Source organism: Cotesia glomerata, linkage group LG7 (assembly GCF_020080835.1).
Source record: "Cotesia glomerata isolate CgM1 linkage group LG7, MPM_Cglom_v2.3, whole genome shotgun sequence".
Classification (NCBI taxonomy): Eukaryota; Metazoa; Arthropoda; class Insecta; order Hymenoptera; family Braconidae; genus Cotesia; species Cotesia glomerata.
The window spans coordinates 4,239,506-4,253,351 of record NC_058164.1 but is presented as its reverse complement, the minus strand read 5'-3'; the positions used below and the strand labels follow the sequence as shown (position 1 = coordinate 4,253,351).

Here is a 13,846-nt window from a genome sequence, read left to right as displayed (position 1 = left end):
GGTTTATTTAATATTTATATCCATATCCATACCCATAGACAATAAGCTGCAGATATTGTACATAGTGACTGTTGAAATTATTTTACACACTTAAATTTTTTAAGTATTCAAATGAAAACTAAATCTTCTTTGTGAATTTTATTCCAAACTGATAAATAAATTAAATCGACTCAAAAAAAAAATTATTTTGAAGAATTTTAATGTCTTAAGGTTGTTCGGACACTAATGCACTTGTGAATATCAAAAGCTAATTTTTTGATATGTTATGAATTGCTATCCCATACGTCTAAATTAATTTTTTGGATTAGATCTGACGAAAGGTTATCCTTTAATAAATTATTAAAAAATTGAAATTTAACATCTAGCCGATAGAGACTATTGGCGGATTGCACATATATCGATTTATTTGACTACCTCATACACTGTAAAAAAAGCGGTGTTAAAATGGACTCATTTTAACACCGCTATGTAACATCTGTGTATTTTAACACCGATGTAGCGGTGCTCTTTTGCGGTATTAAAAATCCGGTGTTAAACCGGTGTAACAGTAGAATAAATTTACACCGTATCGGAGTATGAATATTACATGATCCATAAAACACAATTAATATTCAATATTTATCAAAATGAGACAAGTAACATTTATTTAAGAATTTTCAATTTATAAAATTACGCCAAAATCGATTTAATTAATGTTATACAACAAGTTAAATAGTATTTACAATATTAAATGTTTAGGAACAATATAATAATTATTTTTATTGTAACCATGATGTTTCTCATAATATAATGGATATTTTAAACATGACAAATCTACAGCTGTGCAAAAATAAATTATCTATATAAAAATCATTTAAAAAACGTTCAAAATTGTCGTAAAATTGTTCTAAAAATGTTTCAAATTTTTTGTAAAAACACTCTAAAACTGTCCAAAAAATGCTCCAAAATTGTCTAAAAAATATCCGAAAAATGTCTCAAATGTATTCAAAATTTGTTCTCAAATAGTTAAAAAAATGTTTTAAGATTATTCAAAAAAGGTCCCACATAAGATTTAAGGACAAAATTTCAACTAAATTGCTTCAAATAAATTGCATTGATTTTAAAATTATCTTAGAAGTATTCCGAAAATCTTAAAAAAAATACTTAAAAGTTATGAAATAATTATTAAAATCCACTATTTTAGAGTTTCCGATTGTCTATATGATGTCCTAAAATTGTCCTTTAATAATGGTGTTAAAGTAACACGGATCGAAAATTTACACCGAGAGAATTTCACACCATTATTTCACACTACACGCCCATGTAAAGTGCTCTGGGTCCATTTTTACATCGAAATTTTTTACAGTGTATTTATTTTAATCAAAAACTTTTATCTACTTTATATTTTATTATTTTGCACCTTCTAAATTAAATATTAACTTTTTTTTGATTATTTATCTTTAATTATTAAACATAAAAAGTTTAATTATAAAAATTGTGTTACTTATAATATTATCAACACCGGAAAATTTATAACACCGATTTAACACTGAAAAAAATTATTTACACCGCGACCGGTGTTACTGTTACACCGATTTCGGTGTTGAATTTAACACCGGAATTTTTAACACCGTACACCGCATGGACTCAGACCGGTTTTTTTTCACAGTGTAGGAAGATTAAAAAACAAAAAACTTGGATTTCAGTCAACCAACTTTCGTAGAATACGTTAAAAATAAAATGAGAATTTTCTGACAAAAGCTTTTAAAGATATTTTAATGCAAAAGATGAGAAATTCACGAAAATTTCAGGCCGACATATTTAAAAATAAATAAACCACGTGATTCGGCGCAGTCTGGCAACATTGCACAGAACAGAACGCGCGAATTTTGAATTTTAATAATTCCTGTGTATATTTATGGGTTATGTTTTTCAACTCAACACTACACAACCAGATAAATATAAACAGCTGTTATGCGCGGTGTTGCCAGGTCTGAGTTTTGTGAAAAAATACTTGAGTCAAACGTTGACTATTTGAATATTTTTGTTAATGAAATTATTTAATTATTTTAATTAATAATAATGTAAGGTAACAGTTAAATTATAGTAATGAATTTTCGTATTCAAATTTGTAATTTTAACGAAAAAAAAATTTAGATTCTATAATGACTTACGGGGTACTGTCCGTGCAACCTTAAATTAAACAGAAAAATTTTAAACCAAAATATTGTATTTAAAAGTCTTAAAAATAATTTTTTTCTACGATTTTTTCTTTTAAATCACTTTAATTTTTTTTATCAGCATATTCAGAGGATTAAATGTTCAATTAAATTGAAAACGAATAATAAATTTCCAAAAATTAAATCCTCTTAAAAAATTTTAATGTTTTAAATTAAGCAAAAAAATGTTTACTAAAATTCTTCAACATAGTTTTCTTGTTTCATTTTTTTTTAAATCACTTTAATTTTTTTTATCAGCGTATTGAGAGGATTAAATGTTCAATTAAATTAAATATTAATAGTAATAAAAAATATTTATCAAATTTCTTATAAAAAATCTTCAAAAATTAAATCCTTTGTGAATTTTATTTTAAATTGATAAACAAATTAAATTGATTAGAAAAAAATTTTTTTTGAGCAAAAAAAAATTATTTTAAAGAATTTTAATGTCTTAAATTAATCAAAAAAATGTTCATTAAAATTTTTCAAAATAATTTTCTTGCTCAAAGATTTTTTCTCTTGATTCAATTTTAATTTTTTCATCAATTTATTTAGAAGATCAAAATTTTGAAAAAATTATGAATTAAGAACAAAAAAAATTCACCAAAACTCCCCAAATTTCTGTTCCAGAACGCCAAGAAGGCAGTGAGTGCGACAGCGAAGTAAAGCAAGAGCCAGACAACGACCATGACCCGGACCAAGATCCTGAGAACGAACCGGAGGAGGTGGTGTGTCCTCTGTGCACCTACCAACCGACCTCGAAAGAAGAGTTGAAGCAGCACTTGCAAATAGCGCATACGCAAGACCCGGACGAAAAAATGGAAGTGAAAGAGGAACCCAGCCAAGACTTTATCTGTCCTCTGTGCCAGGACGGCTTCAAAGACCGGCCAGCTTTGGAGAAGCACGTGATGCAAATCCATTCGGTAAACACCGACGGACTTGCACGACTGCTCCTGCTAGTAGACCAGAGCCACTGGCTGAACAACAACCCAAGAAACACATCAACCCCCGCAATACCTCCCACATCTCCATCAACCACCAAGCAGAACGTTCCATCCGAGGAAGAGAACGACCGAGCTCCAGAAGAAGTCGACGAGCTGACCCGCTGCAGCATTTGCGGACGCTTGTGTCGTTCCTTGGAAGAACTGCAGCAGCACCACCGAGAATCTCACCCGGCTGCCACACCAGCTTTGGCAGTCAGCGAGAAACACGTCTACAAATACCGCTGCGGACAATGCAGCCTGGCGTTCAAAACCCTGGACAAGTTGCAGCAGCACGCTCAGTACCACGCGATCAGAGACTCGACCAAGTGCGCCCTCTGCGGCCGTTCCTTTCGTTCCATTCAAGCTCTGCAGAAGCACATTGAAGCAGCTCACGGGGATTTGCAAGAAGACGCGATCAACCAGTACAAACAAAGTCTTCTGCAAGCTCACCCTCTTCTTCAAGCCATCACCGAGGAAGCCCTCAGACGTCAGGTCAGTCTAGCAGAAGAGCAAAACGCTGAAGAAGAAACTCGCGGTAGTGTCAGCGGAGTCGGAAATGCCAGCGCTACCGGCGGAGATGAAGACGAGAGCGACGCCAGCGACTCGTCCTCCATGCACAAAGACCAGAGACTCATGGAGGACTACTTGAACAGCCAAGCGATGGCTGAAGATTCCTACCAATCGAACGACGCTGGTCGCAAATTCAAGTGCCATCGTTGCAAAGTAGCCTTTACTAGACAAAGCTACCTCACTGGACACAACAAGACTCTTCTTCATCGCAAAGGCGAGAAGATGACCTACCCAATGGAGAAGTACCTCGACCCCAACAGACCCTACAAGTGTGACGTCTGCAAGGAAAGCTTCACGCAGAAGAATATCTTGCTGGTTCACTACAACAGTGTCAGCCACTTGCATAAATTGAAGCGCGCTGTTCAAGAACAGGGTAATAATAACACGATATCAGTTCCTCCATCGAGTCCCACTGATACGCCAGATTCTCAGGTTGATCAGGATAAAAAACCCTATAAGTGTAATATTTGCAAGGTTTCGTATACCCAAAGCAGTACTTTGGACATTCACATGCGAAGTGTGCTGCATCAAACCCGAACCAGCAAGATTCCTGATCTTGCTGCTAGTGGGCAGCTAGATTTAGCGAGGCCTTTGATTGAACAGCCGACTTTGAGTCCCGAAAGTCCGCCTTATAGTGCGAATAACAATTCTGGGAGTAATAATAGTAATGTTATTTCTTGTGGAAGGTGTAATGCTTCGTTTGTGAATCAGGAACAATTGGTGACACATCAGCAGCTTTATTGTATGTTCAGTAGTCCTTTAGCGTTGTTCCAACAATTGGCGGCGACTCAGCAATTGGCTGAGAATGCGCAAAATACCGCGGGGCAGCAAATTGCGCAGCAGGTCACTCAGCAGCAGCATCAGAATCAGGCTCAGGATATTCTTTCGCAGCCTAGGCACAAGACTTCGCAGATGTACAAGCATTTGTTGGAGAGTTTTGGGTTTGATTTGGTGATGCAGTTCAATGAGAATCATCAGAGAAGGCAGAGGAAAGAGGAGGAGGCTGCTGCTGCGCTTCAGGCTCAGCAGGAGCAGCAGAAACAGGAGCAGCAGAAGCAGGCACTTGCTGCCCAGCAACAGATGCAGCAAGCTAGTGCTCAGGAAAGGGATGAAGATGAAGATGGTGAAGAAGAAGCGATTCCTGAACTGACTCGCAGCACTTGTCAGCATTGCAATAAAGAGTTTAGTAGTGTTTGGGTGCTGAAGGCACATTGTGAAGAAGTTCATAGAGATCTGGTGCCTAGAGAGTTTCTGGAGAAGTACGCGCAGCAGTTCAAGTGTGAATATGAGAAAAAGAGCGTTGTTGTGACTGCTGCGACGTCCTCGTCGACGAACACCGCGCCTAGAAGTTCAACACCTGCCAATGCGAACAATCAGGGCCAGCAATTGCCCCAGGATTTGAGTTCTGATAGAGAAAAGGACAAGAAGGACAAAGAGAGGGAGAAAGATAAGGATAAGGAGGATAGGGAGAAGGACAAGGAGGAGAAAGAAAGAGGTAGAGGAACTCCTGAAGCTTCGTCTACGACTCCAGCGACTACACCTGCGCTGTCTAACACTCCGGTTTCTAGTACTGATTCAACGGGACAGGCCAATGCGCACCATGGAGTTCAGCAGCATCCTCAGTTACAATTGTCTCAGCAACAGCTCAATGATATGCAAGCTGCAGCGTTTATGGCTGCTTCTCAACTTCAACATTTACAACAGTATCCACAATTGATGATGGGCATGATGGGATTGCCGTTTAATTTGGCAGCGATGAATTTACAACCACCGTTAGTACCCATGATGCTTCCTCCACCGCCGTATGATGGCGCTGCGCCGCCATATCCCGCGATTAATCCACAAGCTGATATTCTTGCCAAGCAACATTTACTTCAGCAGCAGCAACAACAAGCTGCGGTAAGTTTTAATTTTTTTTTTCTTCTATTTTTTTACTTGGAAAAAATTTTTATTGTTGTGATAAATTGTTTTTTTCTTTAAATGGATTTTTGATATATTTTGCTGGAAATTTTATTGATAATTCAAGAAATGACTTATATCTCGTGAACTATTGACATTTTTAAAGATATAAGCTCATCCCGATGTTACAGTCATCAAGACCTTTCATTTGAGTACCCACATCAATTTTTCATATATTTATACATATTATATATATGTATATATGAAAAATATATCAAAAATGCATATGGGTACTCAAATAAAAGCTCTTGATGAGTCTAACATCACGATGAGCTTATAGCTTTAAAAACCTCAATAGTTAAGAACGTACAGTTTAATTTAACAAAATTCATTATTTAATAAAGCAAAATTCTATTTATATTTCACAAGTCACGGCAGTCACAAAGTGACTGCAAGGTTGCTAGTTATAACAAAATCTAAAAATATTTTTATTTATATTTCCAGGCAAACGCAGCATCTCAAAAGCGCGCCCGAACCCGGATAACCGACGACCAACTGAAGATCCTCCGAGCTCACTTCGACATAAACAACTCCCCCGGTGAAGAGCAAATAATGGAGATGGCTGCTCAGAGTGGGCTTTTACCAAAAGTAATCAAGCACTGGTTCCGTAACACGCTCTTCAAAGAGCGCCAGCGTAACAAAGACAGCCCCTACAACTTCAACAACCCGCCATGTACAACCTTAAACCTAGAAGAGTACGAAAAAACCGGCGAAGCCAAAGTAACACCCTTGAACTCAAGCGGAAACTCCGGAGCGAGTTCCTCTGACGACAAAAGCCCGAACAAGCAATCAGCATCACCACCAGCGATCTCTATTCCGTCTACCGCAACGTCAACTGCAATCTCAACAGCGCCTATCACCGAGATAAAGCAGGAGCCGATCAGCGAGCCGATGCTCAGCCACCAACTGCACCAACAATTGCAGGCTCAACAGTTAGACGAATCCCATCATTCTCCAGGGAGTTCCGGAGACCAGCAGTCAAGGCCTCACTCTCCAGCGCTCAGCATGAGCTCAGTGTTCTCTGGTCTCCACCACGACCTGTCCTCACACATGCCTTCGACAACCAGCGCCCCAATGCTCCCGCCAAAGTTAACGCCGCAGAATTTCGCAAGCCCAAACTCCGGGCTCGCCGGAACGATTCCGACCTCGATGTCCGGCGCCCTTTCTCTGACACCTCAGCGATCGATCAGTCCCGGGCGTAATCCCACGGATTTTTCCTTCAGCGGCAACAGCAACGGCAGCAACTCCTCAAGCAGTTCTGGAAAAAGAGCAAACCGAACTAGGTTCACAGATTACCAGATAAAAGTCCTCCAGGAGTTCTTTGAGAACAACGCCTACCCAAAGGACGACGACCTGGAGTACCTAAGCAAGCTCCTGGGTCTTAGTCCCCGAGTGATCGTCGTTTGGTTCCAAAACGCCCGACAGAAGGCCCGCAAGGTCTACGAAAATCAACCAGCGGCCGAACCAGTCACTCCAGGAGGAAACCGCGAGGTCGATGACGGTTCCGGGAGGTTCCAACGCACTCCCGGACTCAATTATCAGTGCAAAAAGTGTCTGCTAGTGTTCCAACGATACTATGAACTGATCCGTCATCAAAAGACCCACTGCTTCAAAGAGGAGGATGCTAAAAGAAGTGCCCAGGCTCAAGCAGCCGCTGCTCAAGTTGCCGCTGTTCTAAGTTCCGAAGACAGTAATAGCAGTTCGACCACGACGACAAACGCCGTGCCAAACAACCCATCTAACGTTCCAATTCTCACCGACCAGCTTCAACAGCCTCTGAACACTCCCACCCCGCCGCATCTGCAGCCGACTCCCTCAGTTCAAAGTCCGCAGAGTCAGCAACAGCAGAATCAAAACCAAAACCAAAACCAGCAGCCAAACCCCCAAGTAGAAGTTAAAGAGGAAAATTTTCAGTGCGACAAGTGTAATTTGATGTTCAGTCGGTTTGAACTTTGGCGCGAGCACCAGTTGGTACATATCATGAACCCATCGCTTTTTCCGGCCTCTTACGCGCCTGACTCAGCTTTTGGGATTCTTCAACAGCAAGCTCTGAACGCCACCTCTGGCTCTGATCTACAGCAGCATCCTCTGTTGGCGATGATGCAAGACCGGAAGAGGAAGTTTGACGACTATGATGACAGTATTGTTGGAAATGAGAGTCGTAGTAATTCTGAGCACAGTGAGCAGCCTAAAGACAAGCGGCTGAGAACGACCATCTTGCCGGAGCAGCTGGACTACCTTTACCAGAAGTACCAGATCGAGTCGAATCCCTCGAGGAAGATGCTAGAGACGATAGCTCGTGAGGTGAATCTTAAGAAACGCGTTGTTCAAGTGTGGTTTCAAAATACTCGAGCTAGAGAACGCAAGGGACAGTTTCGCGCTCATAGCCAGGTCATCAACAAAAGGTGTCCCTTTTGTCCCGCACTTTTCAAAGTAAAGTCCGCACTTGAGTCCCATCTTAGCAGTAAACACGCTGATCAAGTCGCGAGGGGTGAAGTTAATATTGACAACATTCCCGATGAAGAACTGTCGATGGACTCGGCTCCTTCGAATCCGAGCACGCCCAGCTTGATGCCGCCGCTGTTCTCGGCGTTCAACAACGAGCTGGACACCTCAATTATCAAGAGGCTCTATGAGGAGTCCATGAAGAGCTACATGAGCGAGCTCACCGCTCACACCTCCAACGGCCGCCCTGAAACTGCAGTTACTCAGGGAATGAGCAACAGCAATGCCAATACTGCCACCGGAGAGTCTCCTTTGGACTTGAGCAAGCCCGTAGACCTCAGCCGGTCCATGAAATTCAGTCTCACCGGGCTGAGTAGTCTTCTGGAAGAGCAGCAGAGTGGTGTTCCTTCGCACTTTCGCGGTGGGAGCGACTGCGGGCCGCTTACGGACTTGTCCGAGCGCAGCATTTGTGACGACGACAGCATGAGCGAAACTACCGAATTCCTGGATGACGAAAGCGGGCCTCCCAGCCCGGCGTCCAGCACTCAAAGCTCGAGACACGGCAACGCTACGACACCTAGCGGAATTACCACTCCCACTGGTTTACCCGGGAGTGGGGGCAATGCCAGCGGAGGAAACGGAACCGGAAGCAACTCTAACGCCGGCGGGCAATCTGGGGGAAAGCGGTACCGGACTCAAATGTCCGCGACTCAAGTTAAAGTTATGAAGTCTCTGTTTTCGGACTACAAAACTCCGACGATGGCCGAGTGCGAGATGCTGGGACGCGAGATCGGGCTTCCAAAGCGTGTGGTCCAGGTGAGCTTCATTGGCGCTGCTACTGGTCAACAACGCATTTAATGTACAAATTAATTAATAATAATTAATATTAATATTAATATATTTAAAGTATTTCGAGCAAATTAATTAATATTTTAATATTTGAGTTAGATTTTGAAATAATTAAGGGCTTAGGGGTAGTCAGAGACATGAAAAAATGAGAATTTTCAATAATTTTTTTTTTTGCCAGTAAATCATTTTACTTTATATAAGTAATAATATGGCATCATTAAATAATGTTTTGACTTGACTTAACGAAAATTTGAAAAAAAAAATTTATAATTTAAAAAGTTATGGGTGTTTGTGTTGACTCAGTCTTAAAAAAAAGGTCCTTGCGGTGATCATCATAAATCCTTGAAGATTCATCGAAAATCAATCGGAAAAGAAAAATTAGTTTTGTTAATAGATAATCTTGTGCCTGATCAAAGCTTTTTTGTTTTTTTTTTTTTAAATTAACAAAATGGCGGCCTCAGGAAATTTTTCTCTCAATTTTCGGCAAAAAACTAACGGCACGAGTTTTTCATGTATTCTAAAAGCTGTATAAATTTCATTAAAATCTACTGAGCGGTTTTCGAGTTACAGTGATCGCCAGTTCAAAATACATAGTTTTGAGAAAAACGCATTTAAAGTTTTACACTCTCGAGAGCTAGCTGCTCTCTAGCGTTCTGGAGTGCCTGAGCGCCCTTTGTTATTTGTCGAATAACTTGAAAAGTATTTGTCGGATTTACTTCAAATTTTCAGAGAATATTTTTAAGATATTAAACTTAAGAACATGTAGGGCAGAGAATATTCAAATTTTGGAAAAAATACTGAGACGCTTTTTGACCAAGTAATTTTTGAACGAAAAATCATTAAACTTGGCAGGAGTATGTTAATAATAGTCCTTCGTAAATTGATTCTTCTATTTTTAAATTTAATCATTGAAAAAAAAATAACAAAATGATAAATAAATAGGTAGAGTTTGCGCGTAAAACTGCCTTATCTCCGGGCCCATCATATATTCAAGTAAATAAACTTTACTATAAAGAAATTACTCATAAACTTACAACCAATATAATCTTTAAGATTGATTTAATTTTTTGGTTAATCTTTACTTTAGTTTAGATTACTTATAAGACAGAATTATTAAAATGCAACTAGGTTTGAATAGAAAACTACACGGAAAAAAATAAACTGTAATATTCACTCGGATTCCGGTTAATTTTTATAGTTTCAAACAGTAAAGCGGACATCGGGGTGGCAAAAATATAAATATTACAGAACTTAATGTAGAAAGTATAAAAGCCACAATTTATAATTTAATATCGAAAATAAGTGATTAGTAGCTGTCACTATAGTAAATAACGACTCTTTTATCTTAAAAAATTACAGTTTCAAACAGTAAAAATTGCCATTTTAATATATAGTCGATATTATGAGGAGAAGGGGAACTCAGATGAAAGAGAAGAAGGTCTCACTCTGGGAGAATTTAACGTTTGAAACAGTAAAAATTATACTTTTAAAATTTACCATTTTACTTTGTAAATATTGACGTTGCTTGTATTAGAAATTTACTTACTTTATTTTATATTTTTTACATATCATAAGATCATTTGTTAGGTACAAAATGATAAATATCAAAGTCTGAATTGTTAATTATTATACTTTAACATTTTAGACATTTACATAGCGAATATTACTGTTTGAAATAGTATTTTCTTCCATGTAAAGAGTAAATTGTAACGTTTAAATGGTAAATATTATAAAGTGAATAGTAAAATCACGATTTGACTGTTTGAAATGGTAATTTTTAGCAGTTGATCATTACTTATTATAAATCGACTGTTATTTATTACAGTTTACTTTTTTCCGTGTAATTATCAACAAAAAATTTCATTTACTATAGTAAATAAACTATAGTTTAATTTTTTTGAACAGTGTTGGGAGTATTGACAGTCAGCCTAATAATCTTCAGTGCATTTAATGTGTTTCAAATAAACAATCCGATATATTCAATTGGCATTTGTTATCACTAGTCCAAACTAAATTACCGAAAACAGACTGTATTACATGCTTTTAAAGAAAATGTAGAAAAAAAAAATGATTTTTTGAAAATTCTGACTACCCCTAACCCCTTAAATAAATAAATTTATTTTAAGCAAAACGAGATAGACAATGGTGACTAACTTAAGGGAGTTTTAGGTATGGTTCCAGAACGCACGCGCAAAGGAGAAGAAAGCTCGCCTCGCGGCAGGCCTCCCGGCAGAGGGATCCACCGTCCAGCCGCACCGCGGCCCGACTGGCCCTGACGAGTGCAGACTATGTTCCGTCAGGTACTCACCCAAGTCACCACTGCAAGAGCACGTTTTTTCTAAGCGACACATCGAAGCCGTGAGGCTCGCTGTTGAAGATGGCTCTCTGGTCCCGCCCACACCCGGCGCTCCGATCTCTCTTGGAAACGTCGCAACCTCCGCACAACACACCGCCGGACAGAATCAGCAGACCAGCGAGGAGAACATGATGTACGGAGCCCTTTTTCTCCATCCTACGGCGATGTTTCAGGGGCAGCAACACCAGGCCACTACTACCGGGGCCAACACCGCTACCACCACCCCCGGTGAGTGTCTGGCTGACCTCTTAGACTCGTAAACAATTTAATATTTATATCACATGCATATATATTCATTCGATTATTAATATTATTAATGAGTAAAAAAAATAGGTAGTTTATTATTATTGAGTAATTAATATTTTTAAGATGATAATTATAATTATAATTGTCGCAGTTATCGCGTGCACGCCCAATGCTTTTTATCCAGCATTTTTATTTTTAATTTAAAAATTTTTTGACGCGATTTTTTGGTTAACAAAAGTGTGCGCGCGGTTACTTGCATCTGCATTAATTATGCACGTATAAATATATATGAATCGTTATTATTCATTGTCTGATTATTATTATTATTTTGAAAAAATGTATACTAATTACTACATTTATTTATTGGACCCGTGTGATAATCTAGTGGGTCCAATTTTTTTTTTGGTTAATAATTAGACTCAGCTCATTTATTATAATAATTATTATTATATACTACAACTATAGATAAATAATGTATGACGAGTGATTTAATTATACGAGTGCTTAAGAGCAATAATTATAAAAATTATTTTAAATATATATATATATATAGATATATATGATTAAAAAAAAATTTTTTTTTTCTGGAGTAATTATAATAAGTTTAATTACATTAATATAAATAATTTGAGAGAGTTTATAATAATTTATAAACTCTGATGGTCGCTGCCGATTTTAGAGCTTAGATAATTACGCAAGTTTATTAAATATCGCCTGTACAGTAAAGACTTTTAAGTAGGACTAGATAATTATGAATTCATTGATTAATTATTAATTAATTATTAATTAGCGACTTTTTATTAACGCGGCTTTAGGCGACCGTGAAACTTTTTTTTTTAAATAAATTTATAAACAAATATATAAATATAAATATATATATGAACATTAATATGAGTATGATTATTATTATTATTATTATTATTATTATTATATAGTATAGCGAATAAATAAATATAAAGAACTGGAGAACGGACTAGATTGCCTTTGTTTAATTTTATTATTATTAATTTTTAATTTTTTATTTTTAAGTAGCAAAAATATTTTTTTTTTTTCATCTCATCACTGTCACAATAACTCAAGCCATTCCAATGACTGTGTCATCTCTGCTGGTTTTTGTAGAGACCCTTTACACACATGGAATAAACGAGACACTGTAAATACCTCGTAACCTTCTCATTTTTATTTTTTATTATTTTATTTTATTAAACTTAGTCAGTTCTTTATCTTAGATTCCTCCTCTTTCTCTCTCTCGGCGTTTATTTTTATGTATCAGGGTTACTTGAGAGCCGGGCCCATCGTCGCATTCGATTGGGCCGATAAAATCCCCACATAAGACACAGCACACATGAACACACCCCCCAGTGTGCGCCAGTATGTGTGAATCGACTCCAGTCCGCCCACGGGGGTACGCGACCCTCGGTATTTAAATCCGCGATCCAAAAGAGAGAGAGAGAGCTCACTATAAATATGCGCACGCGTCTTTCTATTTAGTACTACCATTCTACAATCTTAAATCTAAAATCTACAATCAACAATCGACAATCTGTATTTTACATTACTGCATTACATTTTAATAAAATAATAATAACAAACTTATTGATTAATAAATAATACAATAAACATTATTTTTCCGCCATTACAATTTATTAGCACTCACAATAGACTTTTTAATCATCATCATTATTCATTATTTTATTAGTTACATCTCTTGTGATTATTATTAATTCAAGTGCCTCATATTTTATTATTTTATTATTATCAGTCGACGTATATTCAATTTTTTAATGTAAAAAATTTTTTTTTTTATTTTTAAATCGTAAATACAGAGAAATAACAAGATAATACTGGATATAATCCCAGATTATACTCAGTGATACCTGGATTATACTCATTGTAATTTGGATTATACTAGCTACTATCTGAAATTTTTTTTCACTCAGTATAATCTGAGATGATATCCAGTGTCATCTTGTTCTTTCCATGTATATAATTGTTTAGTAAATTTAATTAAAAAAAAATTTTAATCTAAATTTTTAAATGAAATTTACTTTTCAAAATTTAATGAAAAAAAAATTTTTTTTTTTTTTAGTTTGAAAAATAATTAAATTTAAATAAATCCAGTTATTCAATTGAATTCAGAATCTGATTAATTATAATCTGGGATTATATCCAGTGTCATCTTGTTCTTTCCGTGTTTATAATTATTTAAAAAATTAAAGTAAAAAAATTTTTTTTTTTCA

General features: G+C 37.1%; 1 protein-coding gene across 3 annotated transcripts in view; it reads left to right on the top strand.

Moving 5' to 3' along the window:
* LOC123269510 (zinc finger homeobox protein 3) overlaps positions 1-13,535 on the top strand; it is a 239,527-nt gene extending 225,992 nt beyond the window's left edge. For 2 of the 3 annotated variants that reach the window (XM_044735249.1, XM_044735248.1), the window contains 3 exons: positions 2,829-5,650; positions 6,155-8,971; positions 11,174-13,535. In XM_044735249.1, coding sequence (XP_044591184.1) covers positions 2,829-5,650; positions 6,155-8,971; positions 11,174-11,620 — 6,086 coding nt within the window. In that variant the 3' untranslated portion in view covers positions 11,621-13,535. Of the gene's footprint in view, positions 1-2,828; positions 5,651-6,154; positions 9,015-11,173 lie in introns of all 3 variants that reach the window. The other variant, XM_044735250.1, reaches the window with a different exon arrangement.
* Positions 13,536-13,846: the final 311 nt, after the last annotated feature.